The 21,030-nt window shown below is 43.6% G+C and overlaps 1 protein-coding gene across 1 annotated transcript in view; it reads right to left on the bottom strand.

Moving 5' to 3' along the window:
* Positions 1 to 21,030, bottom strand: part of LOC140201937 (bone morphogenetic protein 1-like) — a 284,119-nt gene that overhangs the window by 70,653 nt on the left and 192,436 nt on the right. The window contains exon 8 of the mRNA XM_072266778.1: positions 334 to 458. Within this exon, the coding sequence (XP_072122879.1) occupies positions 334 to 458 (125 nt within the window). The remainder of the gene's footprint in view (positions 1 to 333; positions 459 to 21,030) is intronic.

Genomic DNA, 21,030 nt, shown 5'->3' with positions numbered 1-21,030 from the left:
TTGTCACCAGGGCACTTCTGCCTGACGTGCTTTCTAGCCATCCACATTCAGATTTATCACATATACATCAAAGCAACCTGGACTGGACTGGACAATGACCATGCCTGGACTGTGGATGTCCTTCATCACCCATTCACGTCGCCGGACTTCAAACGCAGAGTGGAAGCGTGACCTCCACATCCTTGTCCCTAGACCCTAACCTGACCTCTAACTCTCCTCCCTGACCCCCAAACCATCCCTACCAACTTAAAACTACTCTGTCTGAGCCACGATCTCGACAGAGACAGAAGCTCGGTGCCACCTTGGAGAAAAATACCCACTGGCCCATCTTACCTGGACACCTGTACAGCTTCCGAGCCTGGCTGATGTCTCCCTTGCTCAGTCGTGTGCGCTGACCAATCGGGGGACGGACGCCGTTCTCGTCATACCGGGGGAGGATGGTGTCCAGGAATATTCCCCTAAACAGGAAAGCAATTGTCAGTCAGCTTAAAACCTTATTCCTCCGGATTTAGCACAAATGGCTCTTGATACTGAGCCAGGCCAGTTTAATCAGACCATTGATCACTGATAGGATGTAATGGGAATGGGAGAGTGAGACTGTTGGATTGAACTTGCACAGGGATGGCACAGTAGCATAACGCTATTACGCCATGGACCCAGGTTCAATTCCCGCCACCGTCTGTAAGCAGTCTGTACATTCTCCCCATGAACACGTGGGTTTCCTCTGGGTGCTCCAGTATGAACATAAAACATAGAACATAGCATAATACAGGCCCTTCAGCCCACAATGCTGTGCCGAACATGTACTTACTTTAGAAATCACCTAGGGTTACCCATAGCCCTCTATTTCTCTAAGCTCCATGTACCTATCCAGGAGCCTCTTGTATCCTATCATATCCAACTCTACCACCGTTGCCGGCAGCCCATTCCACGCACTCACCACTCTCTGCATAAAAAACTTACCCCTGTTATCTCCTCTGTACCTACTTCCAAGCGCCTTAAAACTGTGCCCTCTCACGATAGCCATTTCAGTAAATATGTATATATTTACTTATTAAGATACAATGTAGATTAGACCCTTCCGGGCCTTCGAGCCGTGCTGTCCAACAATCCCCTGATCTAACCCTAGCCTAATCACAGGACAGTTTACAATGACCAAGTAACCTACCAATTGGTGTGTCTTTGGACTGTGGGAGGAAACCAGAACACCCGGAGGAAACCCCCCCCCCCCCCGGTCACGGGGAGAACATGCAAACTCCTACAGGAAGCAGTGGAATGCTCCCACGTTCCAAAGACGTACAGGTTAAAAAATTGTAGGCTTGCTCTGTCGGCGCCGGAATCATGGTGACACTTGCCAGCTGTCCCCAGCACAGCCTTGGACTGTGTTGGTTGTTAACACAAATGACACACTTCACTGTGTGTTTCGATGCACACGTGACAAATAAAGCTAACCTTTAACAAATGGGAGTTGGCGGGAGAGGGCTGAATGATGGGTGTTTGTCAATGATAGATGAGTGCCATTAGGAGAGATTAAAGATGCTTGTGGAAAGAGGATTGAAGGGACAGAGACTGATTAGTGGAAAGAGAGGTGTTGCACTTTGGGAGGACAGGACTTACACAGTGAATGGTAGTGTTATGTTTTGTAACTTCAGAATATTAAACTAATTCAGGAGTTTAAACGCAGGTCTAACTTTGAGTTTTACTTCAGGCGAGGCGCACATGTATTGAGGTAGCGTGAAGACGTATGCATTTCATGTACTATACATATACGTGCATATGGATTATTTAAACAAACAAGAATGCTAAATAAACATATATATAATACAAGATTACTCAAATATTACTGAAATATTAAATACACAACAGACAGGGCGCTGAGGAGTAGAGCAGAATAGGGGGATTCGGGAACACAGAGACATAATTCAAAAGTACCATTACATGTAGATAGTCATAAAGAGAGCATTGGGCACCTTGGCCTTCATAAATCAAGGTATTAAGTTCAGAGGTTGGGATGTTATGTTGAAGATCTATAAGACATTGCAGTGGCGTAATTTGGAGTACTGTTTGTAGTTCTGGTCGCTGACCTACAGGAAAGATATCAATAAATTTGAATGAGTGCGGAGAAAATTTACAAGGATGTTGCTGAGACTTGAGGACCCGAGTTACAAAGAAATGTTGAACAGGTTCGGACTTTGTTACCCGGAGCACAGGAGAACAAGGGGCGATTTGACAGAGGTATACAAAATTATGAAGAGCAGAGATAGAGTAAATGTAAGCAGCTTTTTTCACTGAGATTGGGCAAGACTAGAACTAAAGGTCAAGGGTGAAAGGTGATGAGAACCTGAGGGTGAACTTCTTCACTCGGTGGGTGGTGCGAGTGAGGCACGAGCTGCCAGAGAAATGCAGGTTGGATTGCGAGATTGAAGGAAAATTTGGAAAAGAAAGACATGGAGGGCTATGGTCTAGGTGCAGCTCAATGGGACTGGGCCGAATAGTTCGGCATGGACTCAGTGCTTCTGTGCTATAGTGCTCTGTGACTCACAGGGAGGGCAATGGGGTTTGGAGGTGAGAGGGTTAATAAATCAGCAATGATGGAAGAAGCAAAGCAGACTCGATAAGCTGAATGGCCCTAGTCCTTTTCCTACGTCTTTTGGTCTTATCGACTCTAAGCTCCCTTGTTCCCAATGTTCTCTGAAGGTAACTGGGTCAACGTGTTTCTAAGCAAATATTCCCCAAACTCCTCAAGGTTGTTGTAGCTGGGGGTGACAGTGGGAAGAGCTCCCACTACCTATTAAATGCTCCCAGTGGCATACACCTCAAATAGCCTCTGACAACCGGGCAACACACAAAATGCTGGAGGAACTCAGCAGGCCAGGCAGCATCCGGGAAAAGAGTTAGTTGAAGTTTCCGGGCAAAATTGTGTACAGTTCTGGTCACTGAATTATAGGAAAGATGTCAACAAAATTGAGAGAGTACAGAAAAGATTTACTAGAATGTTACCTGGGTTTCATCTCCTAAATTACAGAGAAAGGTTAAACCAGTTGGGTCTTTATTCTATGGAGCGTAGAAGGTTGAGGGGGGACTTGATAGAGGTATTTAAAATTATGAGGGAGATCGATAGAGTTGACGTGGATAGGCTTTTTCCATTGAGAGTTGGGGAGATTCAAACAAAAGGACATGAGTTGAGAGTTAAAGGGCAAAAGTTTAGGGGTAACATGAGGGGGAACTTCTTTACTCAGAGAGTGGTAGCTGTGTGGAACAAGCTTCCAGCAGAAGTGGTTGAGGCAGGTTCGATGTTGTCATTTAAAGTTAAATTGGATAGCTATATGGACAGGAAAGGAATGAGGGTTATGGGCTGAGTGCAGGTCGATGGGACTAGGTGAGAGTAGCGTTCGGCACGGACTAGAAGGGCCAAGATGGCCCGTTTCCATGCTGTAATTGTTATATGGTTATGAAATCCTTTGGCAGTACTCTTTTCCTTGATGCTGCCCGGCCTGCTGTGTTCCTCCAGCATTTTGTGTGTGTTGCTCAGATTTCCAGCATCTGCAGATTTTCTTTTGCTTCTGACAACCAAGTCCAGCTCCTGATCTTCCTGTGTGGTTTAAGCCCGGAGGAACAGTTTCTACTGACAGGAGAATTGGCAAAGATGGCTTACTGGCACCTTAAACCCAGTCCCTTTGGGGAGATGGAGCTCGTCAGCTGTGGTTGACAGCTCATCCAGAAGAAATACTCTAATCTAAGACCTCTGCTGCCTTGCAGCCATACCCACTCATGGGGAAGGCCTTGGGAGTGCACCTCGAGGAAAAATCCAGAGCTGGAGTCCTTAAGGCTATTTTGGCAACTCCTGCAACGCCGCTGGTGCCAAACTGTATTGGTCTCTGCCGTTCCTTTGGGTTCATCAGCTGTGCGAAGAAGGGGAGCCTGCCACATGGGAACAGCTTGCTCTCCATATCAGGCTGCCCTGGCTTGTGTATCACGTCAAGAGCTAAGAAGCAACATTCATAGTCGACCCTAACCAACAGACAGCCTCGGACTCCTAAAACAGCTTACACATTCAATAAGGAATCTGCGCAGCAGCTCAGCTGTCAAAGGAGGCACAAAAGAGGAAACTAATTCCTCAAAATGATTAAATTCCCTCTGCATCTGTAGGAATCACCGACTAATGTTGTTTCAAAAGATCAAACGGAGTGAACAGTGATAAAACCACAAGCTGAAAAGCCTCAGATGTGAAATGTCGACTGCCAGGTCCCCACGTGTCAGTTATTGATTGCAACACGGAATACAATTTCACTAAAGAATCTCAGTCCTGAAACTCACAGTCTGTGGGGCTGAGTCAAAATTCCAGGTTTACCTTCTAGTCTGAGCGGTACTTTATTTATTGAGGTGCGGTGGGGAATGGGCTTTTCCAGCCCCTCAAAGGCCACACCACCCAGCAACCCCGACTTAATCTTGGCCTAAGCTACTGACATGATAAAGGAAGTGCTGAACACTGCCAGAGATGGAGGACCTTCATTGCTGTCCTGAACACCAACAGCATAATGGGCAGTAAGTAATCGCGGGACAACTGCGGTGACCAATTAACCTACCAACCGGTACGTCTTTGGACTGTGGGAGGAAACCAGAGCACCTGGAGGAAACCCACACAGTCACAGGGGAGAACGTACAAACTCCTTACAGGCAGTGGCGGGAATTGAACCCAGTTCACTGGTACAGTAAACTGTCGTGCTGACCACTATGCTACCGTGTAGCTAGGGCTCTCCTTCAAGTTAGGGCAGCACGAAGGCAAAGGTGGACTGGGACTGTAAAAGTTAGTGTGATGGTTTACTGCACTAATAAGATCAGGGTTCAATTCCCATTGCTGCCTGTAAAGATTTTTTTACGTTCTTCCTGTGACCATATGGGCTTCCTCCGTGTGCTCTGGTCTGCTCCCACACACACCACCCTTACCCACCCGTGTATCCTTTACACACATTGTGGTGCATCCAAGCTTCCTGCAAATGTTGCAATCGGGCCCATATCCGCCACTCAATAGACGATAGTTGCAGGAGTAGGCCATTCGGTCCTTCGAGCCAGCACCGCCATTCACTGTGATCATGGCTGATCATCCACAATCAGTATCCAGTTCCTGCCTTATCCCCATAACCTTTGATTCCGCTATCTTTAAGAGCTCTATCCATCTCTTTCTTGAAAGCATCCAGAGACTTGGCCTCCACAGCCTTCTGGGGCAGAGCATTCCATATATCCACCACTCTCTGAGTGAAAAAGTTTTTCCTCAACTCCGTTCTAAATGGCCTACCCCTAATTCTTAAACTGTGGCCTCTGGTCCTGGACTCACCCATCAGTGGGAACATGCTTCCTGCCTCCAGTGTGTCCAATCCCTTAATAATCTTATATGTTTCAATAAGATCCCCTCTCAGTCTTCTAAATTCCACAGTATACAAGCCCAGTCACTCCAATCTTTCGACATATGACTGTCCTGCCATCCCGGGAATTAACCTTGTGAACCTACGCTGCACTCCCTCAATAGCAAGAATGTCCTTCCTGAAATTTGGAGACCAAAACTGCACACAGTACTCCAGGTGTGGTCTCACCAGGGCCCTGTACAGCTGCAGAAGGACCCCTTTGCTCTTATACTCAATTCCCCTTGTCATGAAGGCCAGCATGCCATTAGCTTTCTTCCCTGCCTGCTGTACTTGCATGCTTGCTTTCAGTGTACAAGAACACCTAGATCTCGTTGTACTTCCCCTTTTCCTAACTTGACTCCACTTAGATAATAATCTGCCTTCCTGTGTTTACCAATAAAGTGGATAACCTCACATTTATCCACATTAAACCGCATCTGCCATGCATCTGCCCACTCACCCAACCTGTCCAAGTCACCCTGCATTCTCATAACATCCTCCTCACATTTCACACTGCCACCCAGCTTTGTGTCATCGGCAAATTTGCTAATGTTACTTTTAATTCCCTCATCTAAATTATTAATATATATTGTAAACAGCTGCGGTCCCAGCACTGAACCCTGCAGTACCCGACTGGTCACCGCCTGCCATTCCGAAAGGGAGGCGTTAATCGCTAGTCTTTGTTCGGGATTTGGGAGGAAACTAGAGGTGCTTGAGAAAGCCCAGACAGTCACAGTGTCATGAGCCCTGTGGGCCTCTGCAGCTTTGTTTGCCATAGAGTGTTGATCATCTAGATTTCTCAAGCATTGGTATTTACTAACTGTTATATTAACTACAGCAATTAAGCCCTTGTGTTTTCAGTTTATTTGTGTCAAGTTAATGGTGACTGGCATGTGTTGGCCGCATTCTTATGATTCTTTAAAAGGGTCTCTGATTAGCTCTTTAGCGGAGTGCTACTGTGTTGTAGATAATGATTGTTCTCACGGTGTCGTCTCTCTGACGCTCTGTTGGTATTCCTACGCTGAACCTCTTGTTTCCATCTCTTCATGGAGATTCTGCTGTGCTTCTGCCCCTGTACTGAGTTGTGAGCCTGCTGTCTGCCACTCCTGGGCTGAGCTGGTGCCAGTGACCACCGTGACAGAGACAGTCCACCTTTCCTCTGTGCCTTGGTCCAGTCCTGTGAGCCCACACCATGACACACAGGGGGAACGTACAAACTCCACACAGACAGCGCCCGAGGTCAGGACTGAACTCATGTCTCCAGAGCAGTGAGACAGTGGCACTACCCGCTGCACCATAGTGCCACCCTTACCCATCAATGTACTCTTTACAAACAACGTGGTGCCTCCCACCTTGAGAAACTCTTCACTGTAACTATTGGAAGGGGGCTATGTTTGAGAAGACTAGGTCCTCACAGGGGCATCTGCAGCTGGCAGCAAGTTAGAGCAGGGGCCACACCAGCCTTCCCACAATAACCATCGAAAGGAGAGACGTTAGATGTCAGATCAGCAGACGCACACAGTTCATTCCACAGTATTAAGGATGGATGTTGGTGACCATCCAAGGATCAAGGATTCAATTTATTCATCAAACGTACTTGAAACATATGGAGAAATGTGTTGTCTGCATCAGCAAGAATTGTGCTGGACAAATGTTTCCAATATAGTATACCCACAGCACACTAACCCTAATCCTACGTCTTTGAACTATGGGAGGAAACCGGAATACCCAGAGGAAACCTGAGCAATCACGGGGACAACATACACACATTGGTGGGAGTCCAACCTCGATTTTTCAGGGGCGCTGTAATAGAGTTACGTTAGTCACTTCACTACCCCGCCACCCAGATGAAAGCCTTGCATGTGCTCTTGATCAACCTGCCATCCACGTCCTCGGGTGATCACCTTTCCTTTTATTTATAAGGGAGACACAGTAGCGTAGCAGTTCGCGGAAGTGCTTTACAGCGCTTGCAACAGGGGCTGAATTCCCACAACTCTCTGTAAGGTACTTGTACGTTCTCCCCATGACTGCGTGGGTTTCCTTCGGGTGCTCTAGTTTCCTCCTAATTTCCAAAGATGTACGGGTTCGGTTTAAAGCTGTGGGCATGTTATGTTGGCGCCTGAAGCATGGTGCCACTTGCAGGCTGACCCCAGCAGATCCTCGAACCGTGCTGGTAGCTGGCACATACAACGCACTTCACTCCATGTTTGAATGTATATGTATCAAAAAAAGCTAACCTAATATTTCATGTTCCACATTTTCTACTTTATGAACGTGATCACGCTGGCTTTTCAATGCTCTGAAATGTGACCTATAAATGTAAATTCATACTTATTATCATCCTTATTAACATCTCAGAGAAGCTACAAAGAAGGCACAACAGCAGCTATAGTTCGGTAAGTGTTTTAAGGAGATTTCGTAAGTCACCTAAAACACTTACTCCACAGACTGCATTTCTCTACAGAGCTACGGTGGAGAGCATGCTAACTGGCTGCATCACTGTCTGGTACGACAGAGGGTGGGGGTGGGTGAGATACCGCACAGCATTGAGGTAAGCTGCAGAGAGTTGTAAACTCGGTCAGCTCCATCCTGGGCACCAGCCTCCATAGTATCCAGGACATCTTCAAGGAGCGATGCCTCAAGAAGGCAGCGTCCATCATTAAGGACCCCAACACCCAGGACATGCCCTCTTCTCATTGCTACCAGCAGGAAGGAGATACAGAATCCTGAAGAGACACACACAATGATTCAGGAACAGCTTCTGCCCCTCTGCCATCCGGTTTCTGAATGGACATTGAACCCGTGAAAAATACTTTTTCTAATGCACTACCTATTTAATATGCATCTATATTTACTGTAGTTCAGCTTTTTCTCTTTCTATCATTATGTATTGCATTGTACTGCTGCCACAAAGTTAACAAATTTCATGACGTGCCGGTGATATTAAACCTGATTCTGATCCAGATTCTTCCTGAAGATGGTTAAAGTCTTGGCACATGAAAACACTGCACAGAGTTGTTTGCTGTGTTAGTAACTCAAGTCATCCAAATTATTTCATGTGGGCAATAAGAACTGCTTATCCTCCCCAGTCTACGAATGATGACTCTCATTCACATAGGTAACAAATCTCATATAAAAATTATAATTCAACCACAACCCTTTGGGTTTAATTACAGCCTCCTGGAATGAACTACAATGTTTCATTTCAATCAGTACTGTGAGCATGGCGTTTCATAAGCACAAGAGACTCTGCAGGCGCTGGAAATCCAGAGCAACGCACACAAAATGTTGGAGGAACTCAGCAGGTCAGGCAGTATCAATGGAAAAGAATAAAGAACTCAAACAACAGGAATTCTGCAGATGCTGGAAATTCAAGCAACGCACATCAAAGTTGCTAGTGCAACTTTGCAGGCCTGGCCTGCTGCGTTCACCAGCAACTTTGAGGAATAAGAAGCTGACTTTTCAGGCCAAGACCCTTCATCAGGATGGTTCCTGTAAATCCTGATGAAGTGTCTCAGCCCTAAACATCAACTGTTTATTCCCCTCCATAGATGCTGCCTGACCTGCTGAGTTCCTCCGGCATTTTGTGTGCGTTGCTCTGGATTTCCAGCATCTGCAGAATCTCATGTTTAAAATAAAGCTAATCTTGGACGGTGGTGCCAGTGAACAATGGAACCAATGGTGACGTCCTTCAGAACTACTTCTTTTACTTCTACTCCTTTCAAAAATGATTCTGCTACCGTTGGAGCCTGTTCGATGGCGTGCTTTCCGGCCAACTGAGCGACCTGGTGCTTTGCTGCCTCTGATGGAGTTCGGTGAGGTTTGGAGTGAAGAGTGTGGCCTGGAGACAGAGCGTGAGCCCGTGATTGACTCCATTTCTTGCCGGTCCCGTCAATTAAAGTCTCGAGGAAAATTGAAGTCAAAGAGGACGAGAGCGGAAGGCAGGCAGGTGTTTAGCGCCATCTTCCTGTGTGACGGGGTGTCTCTCTCTCATTCTTGCTCACCGCTGGTGGAAGGAGGTGCCTACGTCTGATCAGTCTCTCGCTCAGTACCGCCAGACTCTTGGTCTTGGGCGAGTTTTAATCAAAGTAGTGTGTGGATTGGACTCTGTAGTTCATGTGATGATGGGATTCCAGTTTCTGGTTACAATACTCCTTTTTTTATTGCTATTTTGTGCGACTTTGATCGGGCTCACTGGCTGTGCGGCCTGAGCCAATGAATGGCACAGCGCTAAACTGGACTGAACTGAACTGAACATTCCTGGAATGTTTTGATGACTTGGTGGTTTGATGTTTCATATTCTGCGTTTTTCACTCATTTTTTGCCATTTGCGCAATTTCTCCTTTTTTTTTGCACATGTGGGGGTGGGGGTGATGTTTTTCTTTGAATGGATTTCATAGCTTTTCTTTGTTTTGTAGCTCCCTGCAGGGAAGATGGATTTCAGGATTGTGTACCGCATACATACTTTGTCAATACGTGTACCTTGAATCTTGAATCCAGAGTTAGATTACTGAAAGAGAAAGACCAATTACTGAGATGATAGAGTTTGTTTGGTATAAGTAAATAAATGAGAGAGACTTCATCAGCCAGATGCAGTGTGTGTGCTAGGCAGCGAAGTGACGTGTGTCACAGATGGTAGGAGGCAGGTCCTGGGGAATATGTATTATCCTTCAAATCGCTTAAACATAAACTCACCTCCGACTGCAAAGAAACTGCAGCGTTTGGCACATTATTTAAATATTGGGTCCAGGTACAACTCCTTGCACAGGCACAAGGCGGGGAGTGGAATGAAAGTTCCAAAGCTCTAAGTTCAAAATAAATGTATTATCAAAGTACCTCTCAGTCACAATATCTGACATTTTCCCCCACTTACAGGCTGAAACGTGGTATAACAGTTACATAACAGTTTGCCACTTTTTTATTTTTAATTGGCTAAGTGTTAGCAGATTATACACGAGCTGTCATTGTGTAACCGTGATTGTTTTTCCTTATCTAAGGCACTTGTCTTATCTAAACTATAGAAACATAGAAAGCCTACAGCACAATACAGGCCTTTCAGCCCACAATGCTGAGCCGAACATGTACTTACTTTAGAAATTGTCTCAGGTTACCCATAGCCCCCTAATTTTCTAAGCTCCATGTACCCATCCAGGAGTCTCTTAAAAGACCCTATCATATCTGCCTCCACCACCATTGCCAGCAGCCCATTCCACGCACTCACCACTCTCTGCATAAAAAACTTACCCCTGACATCTCCTCTGCACCTACTTCCAAGCACCTTAAAACTGCACCCTCTCGTGTTAATCATTTCAGCCCTGGGAAAAAGCCTCTGACTATCCACACGATCAATGCCTCTCATCATCTTATACACCTCTATCAGGTCACCACTCATCCTCCGTCGCTCCAAGGAGGAAAGGCCGAGTTCACTCAACCTATTCTCTTAAGGCACACTCTCTAATCCAGGCAACATCCTTGTAAATCTCCCCTGCACCCTTTCTATAGTTTCCACATCCTTCCTGTAGTGAGGAGATCAGAATTGAGCACAGTACTCCAAGTGGGATCTGATCAGGGTCCTATATAGCTGCAATATTACTTCTCGGCTCTTAAACTCAACCCCATGGTTGATATGCCTTCTTAGCCATACAGTCAACCTGCGCAGCAGCTTTGAGTGTCCTATGGACTCGGACTCCAAGATCCCTCTGATCCTCCACACTCCCAACAGTCTTACCATTAATACTATATTCTGCCATCATATGTGACCTACCAAAATGAACCACCTCACACTTATCTGGGTTGAACTCCATCTGCCACTTCTCTGCCCAGCTTTGCATCCTATCAATGTCCCGCTGTAACCTCTGATAGCCCTCCACACTACCCACAACACCCCCAACCTTTGTGTCATCAGCAAATTTACTAACCCATCCCTCCACTTCCTCATCCAGGTCATTTTCAAAAATCACGAAGAGAAAGGATCTCAGAACAGATCCCTGAGGCACACCACTAGTCACCGGCCTCCATGCAGAATATGACCCATCTACACCCACTCTTTGCCTTCTGTGGGCAAGCCAGTTCTGGATCCACAAAACAAGGTCCCCTTAGATCCCATGCCTCCTTACTTTCTCAATAAGCCTTGCATGGGGTACCTTATCAAATGCCTTGCTGACATCCATATACACTACAGCTACTGCTCTATCATCATCAATGTGTTAATCACATCCTCAAAAAATTCAATCAGGCTCGTAAGGGACTACCTGCCTTTGACAAAGCCATGTTGACTATTCCTAATAATATTAGGAATATTCATAAGTCAGGATCTTCTCCATCAACTTACCAACCACTGAAGTAAGACTCACTGGTCTATAATTTCCTGGGCTCTCTCTACTCCCTTTCTTGAATAATTGCAACATTCCAATCCTCTGGAACCTCTCCCATCCTCATTGATGATGCAAATATCATTGCCAGAAGCTCAGCAATCTCCTCCCTCGCTTCCCGCAGTAGCCTGGGGTATATCTTGTCTGGCCCCAGTGACCAATCCAAATTGATGCTTTCCAAAAGCTCCAGCACATTCTCTTTCTTCACGTCTATATGCTCAGTACCTACTTTAAAAACCATCCAAGGCGCTTGTGGACCTGGAAAAGTCCAGGTGATAACACTAGAAATCAAATTGACTTTATTACTATAAACCAAAGATTTAGAAACTCAGTGACTTAATGCAAAATATATCCAGGTGCAGACTGTAATAGAGACCATAACCCAGTCGTATGTCATGTAAAAGTAAAACTTAAAAAACTAAAGATGCAAAAACCTGAACAATCCCTTGACTACTTGCAATTAATTAAAGAAGAAAACTTAAGACAAAAATTTACAATTGAATTAAGGAATAGATTTCAAAGTCTAGAAATAGAATCTGTTGAAGATGATAGCAATCATGTAGAAATGAAGTTTAACTCTCTGAAGGATGCCTTGGTAGAATCAGCAAAGTCAGTGATTCCTAAAAAAACAAAAAAGCTCAAAGAATAAATGGATGACAGATGAAATCAAAAATCTAATGGAAGAAAGGAGACAGAAGAAAGCACATCCTATAGAATATAAGTCCTCAGATAAAAAAGTTAAAAGCTTATGTCAAAAAGCCAAAGAAGAATGGTTAAACCAGGAATGTGGGCAAATAGAAATAATCCCTATTACTGATCCAAAAAGGTTACATCAACATATCAAGAATATCATCGGTAAAAAGCTCCTCTGTTCTTCAGGTGGATGTTTGAAAGCAAAGGACAGTACCATTATCATGAAAAAGATGAGATTATGAACAGATGGACTGAGTATATTCAGGAATTGTTTGAAGATGATCGAGGCAAAAAACCAGAAATTAAGAAAAACATTGAAGGTCCAAGTATTTTAAAATCTGAAGTTCGTAATGCAATAAATAAAATGAAAAAAGGAAAGGCAGCAGGTTCTGATGAATTAGTAATAGAACAAATTATCGCCCTTGAAGATTATGGAATTGAAAAACTTACTGGATTTAATCAATGACATTTATGAGACTGGAATAATACCAGAAGAGATGAAAAAATCAGTATTTATCACTCCTCCTAAGAAACCTGGAGCAATAGAATGTGAATTACATCGGACCATAAGTTGAATGAGTCATATCACCAAGATACTTCTAAGAATTTTGATGACAAGAGCTAAAAGTAAGATACAAGCTGAAATAGCTAAAGAACACTGTGGTTTTGTGAAAGACAAAGGTACAAGAAACACAATATTGATGTTAAGGATACTATCAGAATGAGCTATTCAAGTGCAAAAAGATTTGTTTGTTTGTTCTGTCAACTACACAAAAGCATTTGATAAAGTGAAGCACAGTAAGTTATTTGAAATATTATAGAAAACTCTAGATCTAGATTCGAAAGACCTCCACCTAATCAGAAATCTGCACTGGGAAAAAACTGCCGCTGTAAGAATTGATGGAGAAGTGAGTCAGTTTACGAAAATCAAGAGAGGCGTTAGACAAGGGCGTGTTTTCATAGAACATAGAACAGAGAATAGTACAGCAAAGTACAGGCCCTTCGGCCCTTAAACCCTACCTCCAATATAACCCCCTACCTTAAATTCCTCCATATACCTGTCTAGTAGTCTCTTAAACTTCACTAGTGTATCTGCCTCCACTACTGACTCAGGCAGTGCATTCCACGCACCAACCACTCTCTGAGTAAAAAACCTTCCTCTAATATCCCCCTTGAACTTCCCACCCCTTACCTTAAAGCCATGTCCTCTTGTATTGAGCAGTGGTACCCTGGGGAAGAGGCGCTGGCTATCCATTCTATCTATTCCTCTTAGTTATTGATGTTTTCTCCCCTGATTTATTTAATGTGTACAGTGAAATAATATTACAAAAAATAAGAGACATCTTGGGAATCAAAGTTGGCGGTGAAAGCATCAATAATTTCAGATATGCAGATGACACTGTGTTAATTGCAAGTACGGAGGAAGAACTACAAAACTTTGTTGATGTAATTGTTGAAGAAAGTGCAAAAATGGGTCTATCTATCAACTGCTAAAAGACAGAATGTATGGTGATTTCCAAAAAGGAGGAGGATCCTATCTGCAGGCTGAGAATAAACGGGGAAGACATAAAACAAGTACAGAACTTTTGCTACTTAGGAAGCTGGGTGACACCAGATGGCAGGTGTGACATGGACAGCGAAAGAAGAACAGGGATGGCAAAAGACACCTTTATGAGAACGAAGAGTATACTGACCAATAATAAACTAGGCATGACAACCCGTCTCAGAGTACTGAAATGTTACATTTATCCAGTTATGTTATATGGCTCAAAATGTTGGACAATATCTAGTAACATGAGGAAACAAATTGAAGCAGCAGAGATGTGGTTTTTGAGGAGGATGCAAAGAATAACATGGATGAAACGAATATCTAACAAGGATGTCATGAACAGAGCAAACACAAAAAGAGAAATAATGTATGAGATCATGAAAAGGCAACGTAACTTCATTGGACATGTGATTAGGAAAGAGGAGTTAGAATGCACGTTAATTATGGGAAAGATTGAAGGGAAGAAAGCAAGAGGAAGGCAAAGACAAATGATGATGGAGACAGCAGCCAGAGAACTGGAAATGAATACCAATGAATTGATCCACTTGACCCGAAGCAGGAGCATGTGGGCCATGGCAGTCAAAGCTCAAACTGGACGTGGCACCTGATGATGAAGATGATGATGATATGCTCAAGTTTTTCAGTCCGCTGAAAGTCATCCCTACAATCACCCAGGTCCTTTTCTGTAGTGAATACCGAAGCAAAGTATTCATTAAGTACCTCTGCTACCTCCTCCTATTCCTTACACACTTTTCCACTGTCACACTTGATTGGTCCTATTCTCTCACGTCTTACCCTCTTGCTCTTCACACACTTATAGAATGCCTTGAGGTTTTCCTTAATCCTGCTTGCCAAGGCCTTCTCATGGCCCCTTTTTTCTTCGTTTTCTGTCTGTTCCTTTAGTTCACATGTTCATATCTGTTCCTTTGTTTAAACTTTTAAAATAAACGATGGTTGAAGAATAAGTTCCCTCCCAGTCCTGGGCTCCTAAAAGAACCCGGGCATCAGGAAATCACTGAGATCCGATACTTTTCGTTTTCACAGTAGGTACAAAGAAACACAATAGCATCAATGAAAAATTACACACAAACAAAGGCAGATGGACAGCCAATGGGAAAAAGAAGATAAAATGTGCAAATACAAAAACTTTAAATATCAGAGTCAGGTTTAATATCGTCGGCATATGTCGTGAAATTTGTTAACATTGCGGCACCAGTACAATGCAATATGTGATAAATAAGTAAAGGAAAAAAACTGAATTACAGTCAGCATATATAGGTCTATTAAAAAGTTAAAATAAGTAGTTACAAAAAAAATAGAAATAAAAAAAGTAGTGAGGTAGTGTTTATGGGTTCAATGGCCATTTAGGAATCAGTTGGCAGAGAGGAAGAAGCTGAGTGTGTGTCTTCAGGCTTCTGTACTCCTTCCCAATGGTAACGATGAGAAGAAGGCATTAATAATAATAGATAAATAATACTGAGATTATGAGTTGTGGAGTCCTTGAAATTGAGTCTGTAGGTTGTGGAATCAGTTCAGTGTTGCGCTGAGTGAAGTTATCCACACTGGTTCAAGAGACTGAGGGTTGGAGGGTAATTCTGAACCTGGTGGCGTGGGACCTAAGGCTCAAAATCAGGTTTATTATTACTATGGGCCTAATGCAGAAAAGTAGAATTAATGTCGACAGGCATCAGGGGTCAGCAGAGGTTGACTGAAAGGGCCAAGTTCTGTGTTGATCTCATGACAGAGGAAAGACTGACCGACCTTCTTCCAGGTCTTTCTGATACTCCACATTCTCATCTTCTGACTCCGCAGAATCAGGTTTAGTAGCACTGACACATGTCAGGAAATCTGTCGTTTCGCTGCATTTATTTTAACACTCTCTCTCCCTCCAAAACACGTTGAGATTAGTAGGTCCCTTTTAGACTGAAGGGTTTGCGGTGGGGAGCTAGCTACACCCTTGTAGATCAGCAATCTCTCATCTGCCAGACCTGGTAACATTGAATCAAAATCACAAATCAGGTATATTATCACTGACGTATACCATGAAAATTGGAGTTTTGTGGTACAGTGCAGTACACAGAAAATTACTATAAGTTACAAAAAGAAAAATGTATAAGAAATAAATAATTAGTTCAAAAACAGAGCAAAAAGTGAGTTAGTGTTCATGGTCTACATGTGACTGGCATAGCTTGGAGAATAATTCTTGCAGATGACAAATACTCTGCATCAGCACTGTCCTAACGCCGAATCTAGCGCTGGGTCTAGCTCAGGGTCATTCTCACACTGGGACGATGAATGACTTTCACAATCAGAATCAGCTCTATTATGACTGATTGTTTTGTGAAATTTGTTTGTTGTTTTGTCTCTACAGTGCAAAACGTAAAACTTACCATAAAGACCATAAGAAATATAAGACTTAAAGTACAATAAGAAGATATAAAAATAAATATATAATGCAAAAGACAGCAAAACAGAGTGAAAACACGAGGAATTCTACAGATGCTGGAAATTCAAGCAACACACATCAAAGTTGCTGGTGAACGCAGCAGGCCAGGCAGCATCTCTAGGAAGAGGTACAGTCGACGTTTCGGGCCAAGCCCTGACGAAGGGTCTCAGCCCGAAACGTCAACTGTACCTCTTCCTAGAGATGCTGCCTGGCCTGCTGCGTTCACCAGCAACTTTGATGTGTGTTGCTCAAAACAGAGCGAGGTAGTTTTCAAAGTCTGCTCAGAAATCTGATGGCTATGGGGAAGTAGCTGTTCCTAAAATGTTGAGTGTGTGTCTTAAGGCTCCTGTACCTCCTCCTTGATGGTACCAATGAGAAGAGGCATGTCTTGGATGGTGAGGACTCTTAGTGGTGGATGCCTGCTCCTTGAGACACTGCATTTTGCTTGTGGGGAGGCTCACTCAAAATCTCCTCATGCAGTCAACAAACAACACAGCACTTGATTGAACTGAGCTGAAACTGAGCATTCCCGGATTGTTTCATTGACTTTATAGTTGATGTCTTATGTTGAATACTTTTTGCTCTTTTTTGTCGTTTGCATGATTTTCTCTTTTTTTTTGCTTTGGGGGTTTTTCTTTGAACGAGTTCCATGGTTTTCCTTGTTTCGTGGCTGTCTGTGAGAAGATGAATTGTAGACTGCATACATACTTCAATAATAAATGTACTTTGAATCTTGAATCTTCGAATCTTTGTAGCATAGACACTGGCATGCCTTCTCAGCAATTGCATCAATATGTTGGGCCCAGGATTGATCTCTTAGAGAGCACAGTTCATAATCTCGGTGCATAACCACTTAAACACCAGTGTGATGCCAATGATAATGTATGAAATGTGGCAGGCAATTTCTGCACATCACAGAAGATGATAAAGAAAAATTTAACTGCTTAAATGAAGTAAGTTCAGAAAATAAAAGAGTCAGCATGTTGGGCAGCATTAGTAGAAAGAGAAACAGTTATTGATTCAAGTTTGAGACTCTTTGGCTGCTTTAATGATCTCAATTACACTGGACAACTAATTTTTTCGAAAATGTTGCTTCCTCAGAAATTCCTTTTGTTTATGATAGACCGCTTGAAGCTGATTACAAATATAATTTCAGACTACTTGCATCATGTAGGAATTTGGAGAAACAAGAAATTAATTTTTATTGAATATAATGCGTTACCGTGCCGATGCTTTGTAATAGCACAACTAAGCTAAAAATGCTTTGTTGATGATTTTCATTTGTACTCTGTGTCTGAGGCTTCTCATTTAAGTGTCCAACAATAATCTGCCGGCATTGATGGATCCTACTTGCCCTGATACCGTTTCTCCATGACCACAATGTCCTGGTGAAACCTTTCAGCATACTCGTGATTGACAGCACCAAGATTTGCAGGGAAGATGTCTAAGTGAATGCATGCTGCACTTCATGGTTTTGTATGCTTGAAGCATGTTGTCAACCAGCCGCACGTAGTTCTGTGCTCTGTAGTTGCAAAAAAAATTACGACATCCTTGAATATCTTCCATGTGATTTTCTCCGGTCCCATTAGAAGTTCTAATTGCCTGTCATTGATGACCTGTTTGATTTGTGGACCAACAAAACTGCCTTCTTTAATCTTGACATCGGTTATTCTGACTTGAATTATGAATTGAAATAATAAATATTGGCAATTTTTTTAAAAAAAGGTGTGTGCTGGGGAAATTTCATGGTGACTTTCATGATCAGCAGCCTAAAATCCAAAAGGTACATCCATAAGAACATAAGACATAGGAGCAAAATTAGACCATTTGGCCCATCGGGTCTGCTCCGCCATTCAATTGTAGATGATCCTTTTCTCCCCCCTCAGCCCCACTCTCCGGCCTTCTCCCAGTAACCTTTGATGCCGCGTCCAATCAAGAACCTATCAAGCCCTGCCATAAATACACAACAACGACCTGGCCTCCACAGCTGTCTATGGTAATAAATTCCACAAGTTCACCACCCTCTGGCTAAAGAAATTTCTCCTAGACTCCCCCACCATGGAAACATCCTTACGACATCTACCAGGTCTATCAACTTTCGGAAGGTTCCAATGAGATCCTCCCTTATCCTTCTAAATTCCAGCAAGTACAGACCCAGAGCCATCAAATGTTCCTCGTATGATAACCCTTTCATTCCTGGAATCATCCTTGTGAACCTCCTCTGAACCCTCTCCAATGTCAGCACATCTTTTCTAAGAAAAGGAGCCCAAAACTGTTCACAATACTCAAGGTGATGTCTCACCAGTGCCTTATAAAGCCTCAGCATCACATTCCTGTTCTTGTATTCTAGAACTCTTGAAATGAATGCTAACATTGCATTTGCCTTCCCCCCAACGACTCTACCTGCAAGTTAACCTTTAGAGTGTTCTACACAAAAACTCCCAAGCCCCTTTGCATCTCAGATTTTTGGATTTTCTCCCCATTTACAAAATAGTCTGCACATTTATTACTTCTACCAAAATGCATGACCATGCATTTCCAACATTGTATTTCATTTGCCAATTTCTTGCCCATTCTCCTAATCTGTCTAAGTCCTTCTGCAACCTACCTGCTTCCTCAACTCTACCTGCCCCTCCACCAATCTTCGTATCATCTGCAAACTTGGCAACAAAGCCATCTATTCCGTCATCTAAATCACTTATATACAGCATAAAAAGAAGTGGTCCCAACACCAACCCCTGCGGAACACCACTCATCACTGGCAGGCAACCAAAAAAGGATCCTTTTATTCCCACTCACTGCCTCCTACCAATCAGACAATGCTCTAACCATGTTAGTACTTTCCTGTAATACCATGGGCTCTTAACTTGTTAAGCAGCCTCACGTGTGGCACCTTGTCAAAGGCCTTCTGAAAGTCCAAATATACAACATTCACTACATCCTCTTTATCTATCCTACTTGTAATCTCCTCAAAGAATTCCAACAGATTTGTCAGGCAAGATATTCACTTAAGGAAACCATGCTGACTTTGAACTATCTTGTCCTGTGTCACCAAGTACTCCATAACCTCAACCTTAAAAATTGACTCCAACATCTTCCCAACCACAGAGGTCAGGCTAACTGGTCTATAATTTCCTTTCTGCTGCCTTCCTCCTTTTTTAAAGACTGGAGTGACATTTGCAATTTTCTAGTCCTCTGGCACCATGTCAGAGTCCAATAATTTTTGGAAGATCATTACAAATGCCTCCACAATCTCTACCGCTACCTCTTTCAGAACCCAAGGGTGCAATTTATCTGGCCCGGGTTACTTATGTAGCCTTAGGTCTTTCAGCTTTTTGAGCACCTTCTCCCTTGTAACAGTAACTGCACCCACTTCTCTTCCCTCACACCCTTCAACATCTGGCACACCGCTAGTGTCTTCCACAGTGAATACTGATACAAAATACTCATTTAGTTCATCTGCCATCTCTTTGGCCCCTGTTATTATTTTTCTGGCCTCACTTCCAATCAACCTGCATGTCCTTTTACCTTTGCAGTTTCTTAACTAAAGCCACAAGGATTCAACATCTTTTGATCCCAAGTCACAACTTTCTACTGATCTGATGCCATTCTTTACCAGCAGAGCCACGCCACCTTCCTACCTTCCTACCCCCTCCTATCCCTCCGATAAAACAACTGTGACCTTGGACATTCAGCTCCCAACTACAACCACCCTTCAGCCACAATTCAGTGATGAGCACAACTTCATACCTGACAATCTGTAATAGTGCTACTAGATCACCCACCTTATTTCTTATACACCGTATATTGAGATATAACACTTTGAGTACTGTATTTGCTACCGTTTTTGATTCTGCATCCCCAATGCACTGATACTCACCCTGCTGGATGCAATTTTGTCCTAATCATTTGCTGCCCTTCCTCTCAGTCTGAATGCACGCTATCTTTGCTCTTTTACAATCTGTCCTATCCTGAGTCCCTTCACTCTAGTTCTCAACCCCCTTGCCAAATTAGCTTAAACCCTCCCCAACAGCTCTAACAAACCTGCCCACGAGAATATTGGTCCCCCTCAGGTTCAGGTACAACCCATCACTTTGAACCAGTCCTACCTCCCCCAGAAGAGATCCCAATGACCCAAGAACCTTGCCCCCTGCACCAGCTTCTCAGTCACATGTTAATCTGCCAAATCATCCTGTTTCTATCCTCACTGGTGTGTGGCACAGGCAACAATCCAGAAATTACTACACCCTGAGGTCCTCTTTCTCAGCCTTCTACCCAGATCTCCAAATTCTCTTTGCCGGACCTCTTTGCTTTTCCTTCCTGTGTCATTGGTACCAATATGTACCAAGACATCTGGCTGCTCTCCCTCCCTCTCCAAAATGCTAAGAACATGATCTGAGACATCCCTGACCCTGGCACCAGGGAGACAACATAGCATTCGGGTGTCCCATTCACATCCACAGAATGTCCTGTCTGTTCCCCTGACTATTGAGTCCCCTGTTACTATTTCTCCCTGCTTCCCTTCTCAATGGACCCATGCTCAATGCCAGTAACCCAGTCTCAGTGGCA

Source organism: Mobula birostris, chromosome 8 (assembly GCF_030028105.1).
Source record: "Mobula birostris isolate sMobBir1 chromosome 8, sMobBir1.hap1, whole genome shotgun sequence".
In the NCBI taxonomy this organism is placed as follows: Eukaryota; Metazoa; Chordata; class Chondrichthyes; order Myliobatiformes; family Myliobatidae; genus Mobula; species Mobula birostris.
This window is presented reverse-complemented; position numbering and strand designations above follow the sequence as displayed.